Consider the following 21,493-nt stretch of genomic DNA (forward strand, 5'->3'; position numbering starts at 1 on the left):
GTGTTCACCCTCAAGTTAATATTTAACAAATCTCGAGCGATAAACATCTTTCACGTTTAAACGTTTACTTTGTTGGACTTGAAGAGGTTTTGGGCTTATCTGATGGTCAGCTCTTATAGCGTGCTAAAGCTCCTGTGTTTTTTCTTTTTTTCGCTGCTGAAATTCTGCTTCCATTACCTACTAAGCCGTTGTCAGATTGCAGGGCTGTGAAGCGGTCCCCTATCACCACCGGTAACAGTGGTTTCCAAGTCCCAGTCTATTCAGCTCACGCCACCACCCTTCAGAGACTGGTAATAACTATTTGCTCAGGCTTATACTTTCTCGCCCCCTGACTTACTTTTTCTCTCCATGTTTTCTTCGCTCTCTTCATTCATCCTGCTCTGTTCACTGGATCCATATTTCCTTTCCTTTTCTTCCAACCCTTTTCCCCTTCCTCACTCTCCTTCCCACCTTCTCCAGTGACATCTTTCCTTTCATCTAAGCAACCAGTATTTAAACTCTCCTCTGCTCCAGGGTCTTGTCATATTCCCTAGAAGCCAAACACTATTAAAAGAGGTCTATAGACCCTGTAGCAAGTGTGTGTGTGTGTGTGTATAGGTGTGTGCATGTATTTGTGCAGCAACTGTAAATTTTTTGGCCGGTTTTCTTAGTGTGAAAGCTCAACTCTGTGGTAATAAGTGTATGTATCCACATTGGTGTATCTCTCTTTTTGATCCTACGAATCTTCAATAAGATTGTGAACTCTGGTGGGAAATCTATTGGCAGCAGATTCGGAAGATTACGGAAATTCTGCCTTGTGGGAGGCAGTAAAAAGTGGTTGTGGTGGGGAGTAAGAGGGGCTGGAAGAGCTTGCCATAACCCTGAGAGAGTAAAAATATGAATAGAGTGTGGTGTCGATGACCTTGTGGAATGAGGTTTTGTGTCCCTTGCTCGCTTTGGTTAGCCAAATGGGAAAACAGTTCAAGTGTTTGCTGAAATGCACACACACTCTTACAAATACCCAGATGCTGTACAACCAAAAGTAGAAAGAAATGCACTCTGTCTGCGCTTCTTGTGCACATGGTTCAATTTATATAAATACGCACATTCTCAAAAGGCCTGCCCAACTTTACTGTCAGAGAGATGAAATTTACTCTGAAAGTAAAACACATAGTGTCAGTCTGGAAGTTTATGAAGTCAAGATTGACTAGTTTAGGAGTTTTATTGTCATTATCTATTGATTCATGCTTGTCTTGTCGATAGATTGAATGTAAAACAATATTTTCCTGGACTCCACTATTGTCTTAGTTTGGCCTGGTTTTTTTTGTGCTTTCAGAAACTAAAAGATTAAAACAAACTCTGTATAAACAGACAGTTTGACGCACAGCCAAAGCTTTAGTTAAAGCTAGAGTGACAACACGTTTTTGGCAACCATGGTTTAAAAAAAAAAAAAAAAAATCCATAGTAACCTTTAGGCATATTGTAATTAGGTGGTGAGAAAGGGAACTGGATTCCCGGGTGTCCTCTGGGCTTCCAGAATGTGAATGGAAATTTAAGCCAATCACAGGCCAGAGCTGGTGGCCATCCAAAAAGTCTGGATAAGAAGTAAGATGCAGCGGTGCAATGGGTCAGAAAATGTAATTTCACCTCAAAGAACAGGGTTCAGATCTGGTGTAAAGCCAAAGTCTAGCATGTCTAAAGCAGATGTGTGTGTGTGTGTGTGTGTGTTCATGCTTGCTTCTTGGGAGGGGCTGAGAATACAGAGGGGAGAGCTGTAGGAGCAGGGTAGTAGATTAGAATATATATTTTAAATTATTATTCTTTAAATTTATGTTTTGTTTTTTTTTTATTTTATTTTTTCTTTCTTAGATTTCTGAGTTCTGCTGTTTTAACTTCTTTGCATACTTCATGTAATAAACATGCTTGAGCTAAATGTAGCTAATTTGTGATCGATACATCGTGAAATACTTTCGATTATCAGATATCTTCATGACTTGCCTGGACCAGATGTCTATTTAGAGAGATAGAAACCGAGAGAGAAAGACCTGTTTCATTAGCAGATTGAGCGAGCTATAATGTGATGGCTGGTTGAGATGGCTACTTAAATGTGATAGGCCATTAGCTATTCATTCCTTCTCCACTATTAATGCAAGGTATGGAAAATGCAATCATGCAAATCACTCTTCGATCAGAGCTTTTCATGGAGGAATAAATGCTGACTGCATGGAGGGGAGGGTGTGTTAAGAATGGGCAGAGGACAAGTCTTCCATTCTCCAATTTCTCTCCGATTTCTAATCACATACCTGTCTTTGTTCTTACTCATCTGTTACTACCACTTCTGTTTAATTTAAGGTTGTTATGATTTATGGGTGATATGTCATGGCATTGGGAAATAGACTTGATGGTGGAGTTTTTAGGAGCCTTTTTCTTTTTTAATTCTCACCTTCAGATTTCAGCTATTTTACTTACAATTTCAGGTATTTAGGATACTAAAGGAGCCGTATGTAGTGAGTTATAGAATGGATTCAGTGTTTTATGTCCTTGTCTTTATAACCAGTGATACTGAAGACCTTCGAATCCTTCTGAGCCATATAAGCCCCGTAATATTAAATATCAACATCACGCCGTGAAATGTATAATTTTATATATCTGAGACGTTTGACAGACAGCACTCTTAGCTTGGGTTTGTTTAGTTTTAATCATTTTTGTAGAGCAGAGCAAAATCTGTCGGATATGATTTAAAAATTGTGAGTTTCATGCAGTTTAATGCTGCCCTCTTACAAATGTCAGGTTAAATTCTGCTGTAGTCGATCAGATTTGTTATTTGTCTAAAACACTTACTCAGATTGTCTTTTGGCCTGCGTGATAAAACACAGTCAGCTAACTGATTTGAATGAAGGGGCGAGACAGAAGTGATCTGTTAAAAACATAAAGAAAGCAGCAACAAATAAAATGCAGGGTCCTCTGAGGCTTTAAAAAAACCCTCCAAACAAAGAATGAAACCAGGATCATTGTAAGACAGCGTGTCAAAATACTCCACTAGCCAATCTGTGCAGTGATTGATGCATTGATCTGGCTCTGCTTCTTAGATCATCTTTCGCCTGAACTCCAGACAGTGTCAGATGAATCAAGCCAGAACACAGCTGCCTTTTTCCATGTGTAGCACATAAACAGGAGGGTCCTCTGCAGACACATTCTCACCTCAGGAAATACTCTGTTTGATTTGGCTCTATGTGAATTCACCTGAAAATTTCCTGCGCTGTTCTCACATGGGCGCAGTCTGACGCCACACAAAACTTTGCACCAAGGAGCTGTAAGACTGCTCAGTGTCTGATCCAACGCAGTTGGACATTTGCCTTCTCGCACACTGGTCCTCGGGGTAATGTGGAGAAAGTTTCAGGGAACATGGCTATCGTCTCACCTGTATCATAATCAAAATGTTATGACCAACAGAGCTGTTTGCATTGTTTTAACTCAGGGGTTTATTTAGGCTTCAATGTCTGCTCACAGTTGAGTTATTGCTTAGAATAGTGAATATATACTCACTGGCCACTTTGTTAGGCACGCCTGTTCAAATGCTGGTTAATTCAAGTATCTACGTATGGCAGCAGCTTAATGCATTTAGGCGTGCTGTTCAAACTGAGCATTCGAATGTGTAAGAAGTGTGATTTAGGCAACTTTGAATGCAGTGTCAGGCGGGCTGGTCTGAGTGCTTCAGAAATTGCTGATCTACTGTAGATCAGTAGAAAAAGAGAAAATATCCAGTGAGAGGCAGGTCTCTGGATATTTTTCAGAGAAAATTGGTGGGTGCTGCTCTTGGCGGCTAAGAACAGGAAACTGAGGCGACAAATGTGGATGATAGGGGCAGAATTTGGTGTAAACAACGTGAAAGCATGGGTCTCCCTGCCTCGTATCAGGGGTTCAGTCTGGTGGTGGCGTAATGGTGTGTGGGAATATTTTCTTGGCTTACTTTGCCCCCCTTAGTACCAACTATGTATAGTTTAAATGCCACAGCCTACCTGAGTGTTGTTTCCGGCCATGCCCATATGACTTCAGTGTAAGCACCTTCCATCATCTAATCACTGCTTCCAGCAAGATAACAAGCCATGTCACAAACATGAACACGACAATGAGTTCACTGTGCTTCACAGTCACCAGATCTCAAGCCAGTAGAGCACCTGTTGGATGTGGTGGAACTTGAGAGAGATTTGTGATTTTGATGTGCAGCAAAGAAATCTGCAGAATCACATTTTCCCAGGATCTTGTTGAGTCTTGAAGGCCAAAGGGGGCGTAACCTGATTGGAGCAGGGATAGCTCAGTAGATAGAGTGGTTGAGCAAGGTACCATCTCTACACACTGCTCCCCGGGCGCTGGATTGGTTGCTGCCCACTGCCTCACTGAGTGAATGGTTAAATGCAGAGGACTACAAAATTTCCCCCATGTGGGACTATAAGGGTTTTAAATAAATAAAAAATACTAGCAAAGTGTAACTAAAGAAAGTGGTCAGTGAGTGTATTTCAGTTTTACTCTTTAAAAACACCTAACAAACAAAGTTAATAATCTTGGTAGTGGTTAAATGAAAGTACTCTATAGTAATGTTACTTTATGTCCACCTCTCATAAAGACAGATGGACACTGTGGATGAACGTATTCAAATTTAAAGTACTTTAAAAAACAAAGAAGTCAGTTTATCAACTTTAAGAAACAGCTAAACCTTAACAGTATTTTGTCTCCTAAAATATCCTAAAAATAGATGCTTTAATAATTAAAATGTAATAATTAATAAAAAAAGAACAGCAGCAGAACTTAAACATAACATTCCAATGTAAATGTACAATGCAATGATCTGCTTGTTTATACTTGATTAAATTAAAACGTTGCTGATAACTTAATCTAACGATAGCATACTGCCCAAAACCTGCCTCTTAAACCTTGCACCGTTTTTGCACGAGTCCACTTCCTCTTTAATATACTGGGTGAGATATGGTTCTCCTTGGATAGTCACTTTGAGCAATTGAACCTGACAGTGAATTTCCCAAAAATACTTTTACAGCCTCTTGTAAAATACTTCATCAGGCCTCAAAATTGTTGATTAGCATATTCACCCCAGATAGGCTGCTGCGGTACACTTTAAATTAATAAGCCACTAACTGTACAACATTTCATGAGCAAAAGAGAGAGAGAGACGGCGAGACAGAGAGATGGATGTCTTCTGTGCCACCTTGTGAAATATGTAATACATCTTCATTTTAACGAGTGTTGTAAATGTCAGGCCACAGATATTCTCTTAATGAAAAGATCACGCTGTGTCCGAACGTTGACAAATGTATCTGGTTTGAGCTGAAAACGGAAGAGTCGTCTCCCAGTTCCGACGACTTGAAGCGTTAACAAACTCAAGCTGCCCTCTCCTCCTGTGCATCAAGTTGATCAGTTTCAGATTAAACCTTGCCGCATCATCTGCCGTCATGGTTGTCTTACTCACTTGTGTGGCCGGCGGTTAAACGTTGGGTGGTGATTAGCGTTATAGTCTGTAACTTCAGTAGCATAATCATGGACACAAATCCACAATTAAATCACTTAATCCAACATTAAATTGGCTTCAGATCAGGGCTGTGGCCCAAGAAACTTAATTGGGCTTTGAGCATGAAATAAGCTTCTTTCGCATGATCCAAGGTTGACCATGCAAATTTCACTATTCTCCCTTGATTTTTTTAATGTGCTTTGTCAAAAAAGACATGGTTACTAAGCAGCAGAGCTAGCAATAGTGAATATGTTCAACCTCCCATCTGTACCAGAATCTGGAAAACAGACAGATGTTGCAACACGGTTTGAGTCTGCACCCCTTTGTGCTGTAAGTGATTTGGCTGACCCTGAAGTAAGGCAACATGCATTTCTGCAAGTATTCAGTGTGCTTCATTAATTTTGTTGGCTGTGTGACTTTTTTTTTTTTTCCTGTGTCGCTTTTCATTCTGGGAGGAAAAAAAGTAAAATCAAAGCTCATTTAATCCTTACAGAGTTGTTAATCTGCCTAATTGTGTGTGTTTTACTACTCGTGAGTGATAGATGAAAACCTAGTATGTCTAATTTCTATTATTAAAAAAAAATTGTATGTGAAGAAGATTTTTACAGCTCTCGGAAAATGATAGATGTCAAAAAATATCTACCGCGCCTCCTTCCTTTGTTTCCCTTCTCGTGTTTCAAAAACTTGCAGAAGTTTGAGCACATGGTGAGTTTCGTTCGCAGCCTGGAGCTGCTAATGTGGGCTGCTTCAAAGCTGTATCCAGCATGCAGGACTGTGATTGCAGAAAGGTTAGCATGGGTTTGAGGATTTGAAAAGTGCTAGATAGCGCAGGCTTCTGTCAGTTTGCTCTCAAGCCCGCCAGCAAAATTTTCCTTCTGCTCTCCGTCCCACGGTTTTATGCAAACTTACAACGATGTCACTGACATCAATTTACCCCTAAAAGCTGCACCGCACCGCGCTATTACAGAGCGTTCGCTGTCTCACCACCTCCTCAGGGTAACCGAGAACAGGGAGAATATAAAGAATCAGCATATAGATACAGTTTTGTTTTTACCCCCCACTTTACAGCACACAGGTGCAATGCCTTTGTTATTATGTGCATCCAGACCAATTTACGTTATGGTTTTATACTCCACTGATCATAAACACAGTCTCTTCTTTTCCTTTACACACATTTCTTAATGTAACTTCCTAACAGGCCTGCTCTCCACAGTGGGGGAAATTAACAGGATGTGAATAATAAATGAGATCTTAATTGATCAGGGTTCTGTCTAAACAGATTGTATAGCTGCGCCCTTGATATTCATATGTTGAGTCAAATAAATCAATGCATTCAAACTATGGGAAAGTTTGAGAAACAGATTTCACTTTATTGAACTGTTTAGTTCGTGATTTTAGAAAAGTTTAGAAAGTTAGACAAAACTAGACTAGACAAAAAAATATAATCAATAATAACCATTCAATATATTGTAATTCAAGTTGTCTGAGAAGGAACTAGGCTGTTGCACTCCCCCCTAGAGTCTATTTTCAGACTTCAGAAAGTCAGTGATAGGGGACTGTGACCAATCAATGTCTTTTTAGGTGAGCGATACACAATAATAATTTAAAGTAGTTTGAAAAAGTTCACATAACAGATAAATTGTGGTGGTGCAATGCACTAAGTACAGAGGGGCATTTAATGAGGAGGAAACATGGCACCGAAAGAACCCTGAGTAAAAACAAACAGGTTCTCTCCCTATTTATCCAATGTGGAAGATTTAAAGTGGGGGAAAAACAGATCATATTTTTATGGTGGAAAAAGAAATGCACAAAATGAGCAATTTAAAAAAAAAAACAAAAAACCCTGTAACTTGAGCCAAAGTGTCATTTTTTCCTGTTTATGTCTCTGTTAAATCATACAAGTGGTTGCCAGAATTGAATTTTGCTTTATCATGTGAACACAAAAATGTATTCTAGAAACTGGACATGTGAGTGACAGAAAACAGGAAAAGCAACACATTTACTTTCACATTTTCTCAAGTGTGTCTGCTGAGTGGGTCCCACATAACCGAAGTGGGTAAACAAAATAGGAATAGCTGAATATGACCGCATCTAGGGACTCAGGTTTGTGACATCCTGTTTGTGTATTTCATAACCCCGGTCTGCGCTGTTGTGGCAGGCTTCGTTTTATTGTCATTTTACGGTGCTCTAGTGTTGTTGTCGCCGTTATTATTTTTGGTGCCTAAGAGCTGGCCTGCATTAAAGCTGCTTTCAAGCATGTTCATCCATCACAGAAAGGGAGAGAGGCGGAGGGACGCAAAGGGAAAGAAACGGCAAGAGACGGAGAAGAGTGAGAGGATGGACAAATGCGGAGACTGCTAATGGCTTTATTGGAATGATACCAGTTATTAATTATGCTGCCCTCACTTAAAAAAGACAGATTAAAAAAAAGAGAGGGTGAGTTAAGGGAGGAGAGCAGCTGCAATCTGTAACATGCTGTCTCAACTAATAGCTAGAAGTCAGCTTTTACTGATCACTGGATGGCTCTTTCCTAATTGATGGGGATGTGTGTCAGTGTGCGTGTGTGTGTCTGCGTGCTGCTTGTGTGTTTCCTTGCCCTTCATTTCCGTTTTCGGAACGTGAATGTCTGTTTGTCTTCCAGTCGCGCGTGTGTGCTGTAAATCTAATCACTCCTAGTGTGTGGTAGCGTGAGTGGAAGGCTAATATTGTCCATGTCACCAGTCTTACCCGGGCATGTCAGGAGGACCTGTCCTTGTCCTCTTCCTCTCTTAACTCTGTCCATCTGTTCTTTATCCTCTACAGGAGAAGCGTATTTCCTCTTCGACCAAACAACTTTTGACAAAGTCAGATATCATGAAAGCGTGGCACTCGTCTTCTCTCGTTTCTTATATTTTTCCCCCTCATTGTACGTGGAGCTCTAAGGTAGCCCTTGAACGTTTTTGTTGGAGGAGGGCAGAGTATCAGGATTTCCCACCTCTTGCTTTACACTGAAGCTTTAAACACATACTGGCACCTGCCAACACACACAAAAAGTACAGATGTAATCCTTGCTAACTGATTTTATCATCTCTGAATCAACACCACCAGAACTAATTTCATAGCAGCCATTTCTCTCTGTGTGCTGAATTTATTTTACGACCCATGTGCAATGCCAAACCGCTGTAAAGTGGTAAAAAATACACAGTATGACCGCTGATGGTGTTCCCCCCCCCCCCCCTCCAGGTTTCCTTTAGTTAGCTGCTTTGGAAGCACTACAGGCCTTTGCACTAAGGCACTGAGGAGACAATGAGTGACCAGAGGGAATGGAATGATTATCATGTCTCCGGATATAGCTACTTTCACTCTGTGATTAACCTCTGGTGGTGTGTAGGGGTGTTTTACTAGGATGTGCTTGAGTGTGTGTATGCAGGTGATTGGACCCAGGGTGTAGATCTAATGGAGCCAAAGGGATGATTACGCTGAAAAGGTCAGTTTTGTCTCCTGTTGCTGCAATTAAGACACTGGAGAAAGGGAGACGGGGGTACTGGATAAGTACTGCAGACAGAGAAAGAGAGAAAAAATGAAGGGAATTAGCTACAGGTATGGCTGGGAGGGAAGGAGAGACGTGAGCATTAAGACAACATCGGTGTCTTGATGGAAGCACATGTCAGGAAACATTACTTCAGCTTCAGTGTGTGTAAGTGAGCTCGAATGAACAGTGTTTGTTTAATTTTGAGCACATCTGTGACCATGTAGGTCCATTCATGCTGTTATACATTTGTACAAGTACTGTGTATCTGAATACAATATGTATGTGTGTGTGTGTGTGTGTGTGTTTTAAAACTTTACAGTGAGTGCTGGTATGTGAATGTTTAAACACACAAAAATACGTTTTTTGGCTTTTCTTTGAAGTGATTGCTTATTCACACACCACGTTTTTGGATCCTAAATCTCGGCCTGTATGTGTTTTCGACAGGTTGGGCCTTAATGACGTTGTCTGGATCATGCTTTTACTCATGCACGAGGAGAAAGCAATGTTGTTTTGTACTTTAGCGCCTCTTTAGTGGTTCGAGACAGACTGTGTTAGGAGTGACACCACTCCACTGGAGATTACAACAGTTCGCCGTGTTTGGAGACAGGAAACTGATGCTTCAGTGACTAGAACAAGAATAAATTGGAGTAGATGGAAAGGAGTGTTGAACTTCAAACTACTGAGTTGCACTTCAAAAGCTCCCTCTTCACATCCTCTGCACAAAGTCATCTTTGACACGGTGTTTTGTCTGTGCATGAAGGATGTCCGAATTGGTTTCTCTTTGTCAAGGGTTGTTCTTGACTGGTTTTATGTTTAATGTTAACTACAAGGTTTGTGCTTTTTTTGGGCCCGTCTACCTTGGAGTACAACTTACAGGGGCTGAAAACTAATAAAAGTGTGAGAGCCAGGAATCCACATTGTTTGTTTGAAAATGAAATCCTTAAAACAGTTGGGATGCCAGGTTGGAGTCTAAGGTGCTGATTAAGCACTGCTAACTAAGATCTGCAGTCTAAATCTTTTACTGCCTTTCACATTTCCTGTCAACTCTTTACTGTCAGTTGTCCAATAACAGCTCATAATAAAAGAGAAAAATTATGTGATATAAATAAAATGTTGGCAGCAGTGTTACACCACACTATTAGCTGTACTTAACAGGGTCAGCTGGGATGAACTCCAGCTTGGGATGGGATCTGCGTTTTGCAGAATAGACTTGAGAGGCAGGCTACATCCTGGAGAGGCGTCCAGTTGATTACAGGCCACACACACGTTATATGGAAACACAAATTTCTTGCTGTGAGGCATCAGGCTCGATCCCGACACCACTGTGCTTACTGTGGACAATACTGCAGAGTTGGAGGTTTTCAATTAGGAATAAAAGTTTGATTTTATGATTATTTAGTTATTCATACGTGTTAAGTCACTGAAATGTTGAACTTTATGATTAAACTGAAGGAAAAATAAAAGATATCACCTGGTGTTTCAATGCATCACTGGATAAACTGTATTATTACTCTGTTTCCACGTGCTTTATAACAAATGTTGGCCACCTCGCCTGAAATGTTGACCACCCCCGCAAACATCATAAAAATTATAACACTTATGGTAAATACAATTAAATTAAGTGCTGGGGTGCTTTTTTCCACCCAGCTTGTGATGTACAGTAATGAGTGTAAGTTTGCTGCCTTCTACATCTCTTTGTCTTACCGCCTCGGTTAAACGGTGTCCTCAGAAATAGAATTTACACGGAATATTTTCTTCTTTGTCGAACAGGTGTTTTACTCTTCAAACGAAAATCAAATGTTTTATGCTGGAAAATATTACAATGGCCATTGTGCAACTAGTATTTTAAATGGAAGATATGCCTTTTTTCATTATTTGGAGGCTTAATTGTTGCGTTACAATCTGGTGTCTGCTTTTGGTGCGTGGACAGGCAGAGCTGTGCTGCACAGCTGTGGGACTTGTGTTGTCTTCCCACTCTATCCTGACGGCGACGAGCTCATTATATCCAACCGGTTCTTCTGGGAGTGTGTTACAATTCCTTGTGATGCATGTGCACTCGTGCCACGCACACATGCACGCACGCACACACACGCACGCACACAGCTTTAGACCACTTGACCTTGGTTGCTATGACAGCAGCAGTAAGGCTGCGCTGAGGTGTCAGTGTGTCTTTTTGACGAGTCCCGGAGGCACACCAACGCCAGCCCACCCGTTTTCTGTTTGTGTGTGTGTGTAATGATGATTAATACCTTTGTTTTGAAAGCCAACAGAGAGTTGTTGTGTGTTTGCATCTGTGTGAGCCTTTACGTTGTACGTGTGTACGGTTTTTTTTTTCTTCTCTGTATCAGCGAGCACGGGCTTTTCCTCTGCGGCTGAACAAGCGTGTGTGTTTAGCCTGTTTGTGTGCATCAGAAGTTTCAATGCCTCATGCACTCCGAGCTGTCACTACTATGATTGTTGTTTATAGTTTTGACATCTTGCACCTTGTCCCCGTTGTTTGTCAGTGTCTTTCTGTGCTTGTGAGAAGTTTTTGATTTAATCTGGTCTCATTCGTAGCTCTGCCTCGTCTATTTTCTGTCTAACTTGTGGCCCAGCAGCACAGGTCACATTGGCTGTGAACCTGTTCTGGTTTTTAAATGTTTTGAAAAGTAGAGAGGTGGTGGCTTCATCTTAACCAAACAGCAATTAGGGTGACACCAAGAACCGTTTCTAATTAGTTGTTTACCTCCCAACCTTTCATTTGACTGTACCTCATTAACATGTTCTTTTGAAATTGGTCTTGATGTCAGAATTGCAGAGGAAAAAAAAACATTTCACAGAGATGGTTCTTCTGTTTGGGTATGAGTTTAGGATTTTTTATGGTTGATTTAATGTTTTTATAATAGAAAACAGTGTTAAATGTTATTTTAATAGCCTTCTTTGCCTTTCATATGAATTTTCCCACGATTTATTCTACAATGACGCAATTTTCCGACTCGGATTAATCACTTAACAAACATACAATTTCTGGGAAAAAAAAGAAAGCTGTGCAAAAGAAAAATCCAATTTTAGAAAGTAACAGCTTACGTGGTGTTAGAGATATACTGTATTATACCAGTTTATTGACCCTGAACACTGTTATGTTGGGGAGAGGCCGTTTTTGTCACTATTTTGTACGTTTATGGATATAACAGTATGCTTTTAATCAGCAATTTCTGTGAATGTAAGCTCTAATCTGAATTCACCTTTTGTCTAGTTTCTCACAAAAGGAGGGTTTCTGCCAGTGCATTACAAGCCTGGTACAGCTACAAATCTGCAAATCTGTTGCCATCTACTTTACATAGAACTTTAACATTCATTCATTCATTCATATTATCTACTTAAATTCAAATTCAAGACAGAACCTCATAGATTTATAACAGAAACTCAGAAATTCCTCCACTAATTTAAGGAATATAGGATTGTATCCAGAATACAACCAAGTGGAAACCAGTCAAGTCGAGCCCTCTCCAGCAACACGTTGGTACGTTGGCCCTGAGAAGTCAAACAGACAGCAACTTAAGAAAACACCAGCAAAAAGAAAAACACTGCAAATCACGCAAATATGAATAAAACACAATGGAAATGGGGGAAAAAAACGCAGCAAAAACGAAATTAAAATAAAAAAGAAGAAGTGAGGCAATAACATGAGGGAACAACTGTGAAAGCGACAGAAACCATCCATGTGAAAGATTCCACTGAGCCATTCTTAAAAGAAGCAGAGGGTTCATCAGTGTTGTGAGGCAGAAAAAGATAAAGGTGATGTGTGTTTCAATCATGTCCATGCAACCATCCATCCATCTACCCATCCATTCATTCTCTTCCGCTTATCCTTATCAGGGTCATCGGGGGGCTGGCACCTACCTCAGCTACCATAGAGCGAGAGGCAGGGTACACCCTGGACAAGTCACCAGTGTGTTGCAGGGCTAACACAGAGAGACAGACAATCATTAACACTCACATTCACACCTATGGGCAATTTAAATTTAGAAATTGATCTAACCCCACCAAGTGCATGTCTTTGGACTGTGGGAGGAAGCTGAAGTATGCAGAAAAAACCCACGCAAACATGCAAACTCCACACAGAAAGACCTGTGGTGGAGGTGAACTCAGGACCTTCTTGCTGTGAAGGACAGTGCTACCGTTTTTTCTGTTTCCCTTGTGTTTTATTCATGTTCCATTGTGCTTGTGTGCTTTCTCAGCATTTTTGTTGGGTTATTTTTCTGATGTTTTCTTTCATTGCCATACATTTGACCTCACGGGCCCACCGTATGTTGGCTATATGTCTTCATTCATAAATTAGACGGTAATCTACTGCAAACCTTCGCCAGTCGGGCCGAGTAAGACCGAGTCATTGTTTGGAGACAGGTTGCTTCCCACCAGGTGACCTGTGCAATCACCTTCGAACTGGTCACTCAGAGCTTGAGGGTACTACATCCTCAATCTCTGAGCGACCAGTTGGTCACCACAGCTACCTGCAAATCGATTTCTGACTGCATAAGAAATTCAGTGAAATCACGTGGCAGCCACCGAGTCACAAAGAGGTTGTCATGCTATTTTTATTCTAGTGGGACTGAGCCTTGTTCTTCTTCTTAGTCTGGTATGGTTTGGAAAACTATAGAGAATTTTAAAAAAAATTCAATGTTGTAACTATATCTACCCACTTGGCTGAACTATGATTTAGTGCTCTTACTGATAATGCTTAAAAGTGAGAAATATACTCAGATAGTGCTGCACTAAGTCTCCACTCCCACTGACACATTGTCAAAGCACATGCAGGTTTTCTTTGTTTAGATGAAATTTTAACCATCATCTTGCCCTTTTTTTCCTCTTTCTTTTTCATGTTGCTTCTGATGTCGCTGTATTAAATCAAGGTAAGGAAACCAACACTGCATTAATCATTTTCACCAGTTTTTCTTGAACTTCTTTCCTTCAGAATTGTGCTTTATATAGCTTTGATCATTTAAGTATTTTCTGGCTCCACGGTAATTAATGTGTCGACCGTTATGCATGAGAAACATGACACTGGGAAATTTTTGTTCTGGAAATATTTGAGAAACAGTTATGAGTTTCTATGGAAAGAGCCACAAAGCCTGCATTCTCTCCACCTTTTCTTGTTGTTTTTTTCGTGACTTGTTTTCTTTCTTTTCCTTTTACTTGCTCTTCTCTCTCTGTGGTCCCAGTCTTATATGGTTCATATTTAATAACTCACTTATGTTTGTTGGCCCAACATGAAAAACAGTTTTAATAGCTTCTGGACGCCACCCACTCTTCTTTCCCAGCTCTGGTCTTATATTGCTTTCTGTCTTTCTTTCCTTCTTATCCTTTTCTTCCTGTGTTCTTGTCCTCTTGTCGTCCCTTTTGGTGGCTGTGGTTCTCAGAAACAGCGAGTCAGGTAGAGAAACCAGTGTTCCTTTTCCCAGATCTGTTAGTGTGGTCACACACTGTTGTAGTCAGGTGTGACGCTCCTGTTGCCAGTTTGTCGTTTGAACCAACTGTAGCTTGCTTGTGCCATCTCAACACAGTCGGCTCTACTGGCAAGAGAAAAATTGGATTCTTCTTCTTTTTCTTCTTCTTGTGTGTGTTTCAGTATTTGTTTGTATGTTTCTTAGAGAGGGAGTGCATGAGTATGTGCTTGTATGTTTTGCTGGCAGGCAGTACTGGATTGTGGAGTAGTGTGCTGGCACTGGTGAGGTCCAGTTACCCTGTGCGCACCACACCTTAGGAGGTAATGCGATTATGAGGGCAGGGACAGGGGATTTGTTCAAAGAGCATAGAGAGGAACATCAAACACAAAAAAAGATGGGATTATCAAAAGATGAAGGGGAAAAGAGGCCGTATCCCCGCCTGTCTTTTAGCCAGCTTCCCTGTGAATACAAAGGAGGAGGGACAATGACACAGTGGATAGGCATTTTTTTCTCTTTCTTTATTTCTCTCACTTATAAGTAACCCCGTTCTTAAGCTCGCTCCTTCTTTGTGGCACGCTCTCATTCAGGAAATTTAGTCGCATTAGTCCTCAAGGGATCCACAGCAGAACTGGGGACGTCCCGCAATATGAAGCGTCTGTCCAGTGAAATCGAGTGTTGCACCTATCACATGTGATGCAAAAAATAAAACTAAAACACAGGAAAAGCCCTTTTATGCTTTTATGTGCACAGTGGCAAAATGGTACATTTGTCATGTCAACATAACAAGGATTCAGCTGTGCAACTATAATTTAACCAGGCTGTTATGTGCAATTTGCAGCTGCAAGAAACATGACAAACCAACTCTGGCTCTGTTTGTTTTGATTGTCATTGTCTCTGGGGGGCAGAAAGTGCTGTGTAACTATCATATGCAGTCATGCAGGAATGCCTCAGGGTACCTGCATTGAGGCAGCTCCCTGTTTCTTCGCACCAAGTGACCCCCCAGCTTGAAAGGATAACAGCTAAAATCGCTTCAGGTATTCAGCGCTGATGAATTGAATGGAACCTAATGAGTGAGGTGGTGTTGTCTGTTTTATTCTGTTTAAAGAAAAGGTAAAATAAAGGATTGTCCAGCTATTTTTAAAAATGTTTTTCCGGCATGCTTAAGCTGTAGTTAGATTAGCTGCACCAATAATATCCTTAAAGCCTATCTGTCCTAAATTTCATAGAGCAGCTTTCTCTCGGTTTTTCCCTTCCTTTTCACACACTGACACCACAACATCTCGACTATGGATCGTTACCCAAACTTTGGTCAAGGACATATTTTTGATTTTTATGCAAATATTTCAGGTTTTTTTTTTAAAGAATCACTGCTCCTCTTAGGATATTGGTCAGATTTAAGTGAAACGAGGTCACTTTTTTTCTGGATGTTAGTGTTTGCGAGCCTCCTTGACTTTGCAGTGGATTTTAATTCTCATTAGTTTATGCAATACAGCCAAACAATGTAAAAAAAGATTGCTTCCTTTCTGTATGTCACACATTACAACAACCTGTGAACTGTAATGGATCATGAGTTAGATGACCTACTGTTTAGTGTAACTTGATATATGGCTGTGCGATATGACCAAAATCTCGATATAAAAAATGTAACATTTTCTGTAAATTCTGTGAATCTTGGGCAACTTGACTTGCGTGAGGTGTTTCCAGCTGGGCGTCCTTTACCTGGAGTCGAGTGTTTTAACCGATGCATGAACCTATACATTTTTAGACATAAGTTGTTCCACCATTTTCTTTCGAAGTTTGAGTCTAAGGTTTATTTTTTAGCACTTGACGGCCCTTTTTTGCTTCTCATCCGTAAACTCTCCGCATACTCTTTCACGTGACTCAGTTTATTTTGAAAAGTCTCAACAGGATCTTGAGCTTTATTGTGAAAGGTTTACCTGGAAAACAAACAAGCGGACAGCGGAGCCACGCGATGGGTTTACCATCATTGTTGCTAACGACAACATGTAAAAACAGGCGCTTGTCCGTCCGTAGTGTGGTTATATTAAATATAAGAGAAAGAGAGAACTTTAAGAAATTAATATAGCCACTACAGTGACCATCAAAACGATGAAAAAATATTGCTGTAAACGGTTTATTTTACGACACTACGAAACAAACGATAGCGTAATAGGAAACGATAGACGTTTTTATATCGTCATCCGATATATATCGTTATAGCGAACAGCCCTACATGATTATGAGAGAAATGATCAAAAGTTAGGTATGCAGTGTTTGAAGTTAATATTTAGGGTCTATATAAAAGATTTGCAGCATCATTGTAGAAGCAGCTATTTGCTTTGTAGGAATATGATTGAATAATGTACTGAACATAAAGTCACACAGAGATAATGTGCTTTAATGTTGTAATTATAGCTTCTCTGGTCTTGTTTTCGTAGCTGGCCCTACTCACTACATTTGAGTTGCACCTTTTTCAAAGATGTTCCGTGTTTGTTAAAGGACGAAGACCTCACACACTGCACTGAAAACGTGAGATGGAAGAGTGCAGTCCAAAGTTTTCAGCTTCTGTCCCCAAGAAGCAGTATTTTCCTAGTATGTGGAAACATGTTTCTTCTTCTATCTGCTGTTCTCTGTTTCACTCTCTGTCTATAAATAGTTAAATTTATACACATCTTTCATAGTTTTTAGTTAAAACATCTGTACATGATTATACATTAAACTCTCCTTCACACAAATGCCCATCCATGACTTTCTTCTCTTGTTTTTTTATAATCTCTTTCTGTGCGTTTAGACAAAACTAAAAGTTCATTGTGGGACAGTTTTTCCAATCTCAGTGTATTGATTGCAAAGAGCCAAAGGTAACAGGGAAGGTTAGAGAGATGCTTGCTTGTTTTTGTCTCTGTGTATGTGTGTGCTACAAAATGTTTTTCTTCCATGTTGTCCTGTTTGAATCTTCTCGTTTCTCTGTTGTGCTCTCTGCCTCACACTCTGCCAGAACGCAAACACATTCAGCTCATATGGATGCACAGTGAAGTGCTCCCATCAATATGAACACACCTTTTGCCCAACTCTCCTCCAGTCCTTCTCTCCTGTGTCTGTATTTTTGCCTTTTGATTGACCTTCTCCTGCTGTTGTAATCTGATGATGCTTTACGAGTTTGCGAGGGGGAGGGCATACAGTGGCAAGAACTAATGTTCTCTGTGATGTGTATGTGCTCTCTGTTCACATTCCAACTATAACAATCTGAATCATGAGTTAAAAGTCTGCTTTGGTGTGTGTTTCCAAAAAAGATCTTGCGTTTTACCCAAAAATGTGGCTAGGAGGAGAAACTCAACTTGTAAAACTTAGTAACTCCTCCATCAGCATGGGAAAGTATGTGCGGTCTGAGCTAGCGCTGTTCTGTAGATTTTGCTTGTGTGTATGTACGTGTGTGTGTGTGTGTATCGTCTTTTCAGCAAAGTGTGCGTGTGTTTCTGCACGTGTACTTTCAGCTGGGTTGTTGGGCCGTACCTTCGTGAGGTTTCAATCCCATGGTTTCTCACGCTGGTCAGAAGAGCTCGTAAAGCAGTCAATGAGAGGTTGATGTCATTCATCTAACCGCAGCGGGGCTATTTGTGACTCTGTTAATGAAAGAACGGCTGGACACACAAATGAACTTGGTTTGGGGCTTAGCAGAAAAGTCATACGGATCATCTAGCTGCAGACAGATCCACTGACCTGTATTAGTCCACACAAAACCCCATCTCTCTTCCTGCCTGTTCTGATGTTTTCCCTTTCCCTGGAGTCAGACCAAAGGAAACATCTCAGCAGCTATTAAAGTGAGTTTGGGCTCTTTATGAGTAGCTGTAATGTTTTTAGTGAGCTGTTATTACACAGTGTCCAGTTTCAGACGCTCTACTGATGCATCGTCTAAAAACCTGCACTGCAATAGGCGTACTGATGCGGTTTCACTCACACTGTAGCAGCATGAAACAGAAGAAACTCTTTCATCCTCTTCTTATCCTGAGCTTCTTTTTTTAAACTTAGATCTCTTTACTGGTCTCCACGCATTTTCTCACAGTTTTTTCATTGTTTCTGTTTATAGAATTTACTTATTTTGTCCATTTATCCTCGTTTTCCATCTTCACCCTGACAGTTTTTGGTGCTGTCACATCTTGCAGAAGAAAATCTTTGTTTTGTGTGATGCATTTGTGTGTGCGTGTGTGTTTGTGCACGTGCACATGCTTACAGTATTTGAAAACTTCTCACCATCGATATCTCAAGGGGTATATGATGGTATGGAAATTTTGTCAACATGGACCCTAATGGTTCTGCAGTAATTGTAGTCTGTGGCAACTCTGGAAAAGACCAGGAGGATAAGGTGGAGGGAGACAGGGGAGTCGGTAAAGAAAGAGAAGGAAGAATGTGGAAAACTGCATCACAAATGGCATAATGCTTAGCATTTAGATGCAAGAGCAGATCCATAATTCATGTTGCTAATGAAAGCTAGAGGGTAGCCAGTTAGTGCGGAGGGGACCATGCTGATCGGATGGGAGGTAATAGCATTACCATACAGATAGATTTAATGTGCTTCCTGTGCCATACTTTGCTCTTTCCTTGTGTCTCCTCTTATATGACCTCTCCTCTTTTCCTTCTCTCCTTGTTTCCTCTTCTCTCCTCTCATTTCCTCTGTGCCCCGCTTTGCTCCCGGTGCCAGGAGCTCCTATGCCATTGCCTCAGCAGATCCAGTTTGCCTTGGCCTTTCACCACAGAATGTAGACTGAATGATTTGCTCCTACTTTGTTAAAAAGAGATGATATTGGCAGGAAAGGTTGTTGATATAACACGTGCCATCCGCAGGAGACTGGAAAATCGCGGAGAGAAAGGGTGTGCATGTGTGTGTGCGTATTTGCCGCTCTGCCTGTGTCCTTGTGTAAAATTGTGCACATGTGTGTTCCTGTGGTCAGCAACTGGGACAGACATGGGGCCCCAGCAGGTAACTGGGCCCAGGCTTCTGTGACTCATTTGGCTTTGGAGACAGATGTGTGGCTGTAGGCCCTTCTGTGGCTGTGTCAGAAGCTTGGCCAGAGTTAATTCTCGCTACATAGGAGATATTTTTGCTATGCTGGGGAAAATAGTGGTTAGAAGTTAAACAGTGATAGTAAGGAGACTGAGAGTTGGGTTTCATTTTATGGATTCTAATGACCGTGATAGAGAGTGGGCAGAACAGTCGGTCCCGCTCATGTGAAATCTGTTTGTAAAAACTCTCTGTACATAAAAGCTAGTTTGAAAAGAAGGTTAAAAAGCTACTTAGGGAAAGGCTCGCTCTCTGCTGTTACTCCGATAAGACCTGCTTTTTGAATTCTCATTGGCAAATTGTCACAAGAAAAAAAGTAATTTTATAAAGAAGGGTATTGCAGGTGCTTAGGCTCCTGATCTGAGCGTGAAGTAGAAAGGCCTGGCCAGCACTTACGACTTGGCCTTCATTTTCAACAGATGCTCTCACTAACAGAGGGAGAACGGTGAGGAAAGTGTTGCCCTAGGGCATCAGCCAAGCAGAGTGGAAGCCGGAGATGTAGTTAACATTTCTTCTGATGAAGTCACAGAAGGCTAAAGGGCCAGTAGTCGGAAAAGCTGCCCTCTCTTGCCTTTTGTCTGTTCAGAGTCAGATGGTCAAAGACCCTGAGACTTTCAGCTTCAAACTGCCTGCATTTCAAAGCATCCATTCAGACAGTCACTCCATCAGTCTGTCAGTCTGTCAGTTAGTCCGTCACCTAGTCGATATAATGATTCTCTCCGAGGTCCTTATGCCCAATGGTTATCTCTGCAGGCTTTCTCATACATTAATTTATGAAGTCAGCCCAATCTGTGCAGGGAGGGGTCTGATTGGGTTGTTTGTTCTCAGTTTTTTGCTGTAAGTGTTCATCTCATCTACACATTCAAGCTTTCTCCTCATACTGAGGTGAAAGTTGGACACTTTTAAAACATTTAAGTGCTCTCTACATTCTGCTGCCTTTACCCCGCATTTAGAACTACTTATTAAGAGACCGCAAGATTTTAAAGTTGAGCATGTGTGTATACATATGAATATATGCGCGTTATGAAGACCCTATGGCCTATTTCACAAGAGCCAATCTAAGTAATGAAAGGAGTAGGAAGGGGGAGGGAGTAAGTTGGTGGGAGGCAGCAGGAGAGAGCGAGATGGAGCACCGGGTCCAAATTATAATACAAATCATATCAAGTCAATCATAAAAGCAGTCAAGATTTACTAGTTTCATTTCACTTCCCGAGATTCTTCAGTTTAATAGGGCAGCTGGGAGAGGAGGGAGCAGGATTGCATGGTTGAAATGGGAAGAGTGTGCATGCATGTGTATATGTGCGCACTTGTGTGCACGCATTCTATGAATAACCCTCCACAAGCCATCGCAACCGCTGGCTCACGGCCCCCTAGCTGGAGATAGAACAGTAACGTCTTACAGGCATCTATTATTGAAGAAGCTGAGCTAGTAGGAAGGATATCAAACCCCTGTCCAACTGTAAACACCTGCAAAGGGGAAAAAAAAAGCACCTCTGCACGTACTTGTTCTGTTAAAGAAGAATAAGAAGATTTTAAGATTAAATCACTGTTTTATCTTGTATTATTTTATATTCACTAACCTAATATTCTTACTTGTGTTTTAGATATTTAACACGCTAATGATTAAACTGTTGATCTCTCAGTAACCATACAGAATTTGTTGTTTTTAGACTTTATTCTTTTTAGGTGACACCAAATTTAGACCATAATGGAACTTTTGGTCACAGTTGGTTAGTTGTCATTACTTTATTTTCATTTTGACCTTAAAGTTGAGACTGAGGCTCAGTTAATATACAGTTTTTGAAATAACTGGACAAGCCCATCTGACATGAGCAAACACGCCACATTTCACATCACCTTTCTTTTCCATTCTGATGCTCCTTTTGACATTATCATGTCAAAATGCTTACAGTATATGCACTTGGTGCATGTGATTGGCTGATTAGATATTTAAATTAATGAGAAGTTAACCCAGGTGTACATTATAAAGTGGCAGTTGA

General features: G+C 40.8%; 1 protein-coding gene across 2 annotated transcripts in view; it reads left to right on the forward strand.

The window, feature by feature from the left end:
- Window positions 1-21,493, forward strand: part of fbxl17 (F-box and leucine-rich repeat protein 17) — a 224,655-nt gene that overhangs the window by 97,803 nt on the left and 105,359 nt on the right. The window contains exon 9 of one of the 2 annotated variants that reach the window (XM_039621040.1): window positions 16,876-17,159. The exons of the other annotated variant lie outside the window; for it this stretch is intronic. Coding sequence (XP_039476974.1) covers window positions 16,876-17,089 — 214 coding nt within the window. The 3' untranslated portion in view covers window positions 17,090-17,159. Of the gene's footprint in view, window positions 1-16,875; window positions 17,160-21,493 lie in introns of those variants that run through there. 2 annotated transcript variants of the gene reach the window in all.

The sequence above is a fragment of the Oreochromis aureus genome, linkage group 12 (assembly GCF_013358895.1).
Source record: "Oreochromis aureus strain Israel breed Guangdong linkage group 12, ZZ_aureus, whole genome shotgun sequence".
Lineage (NCBI taxonomy): Eukaryota > Metazoa > Chordata > Actinopteri > Cichliformes > Cichlidae > Oreochromis > Oreochromis aureus.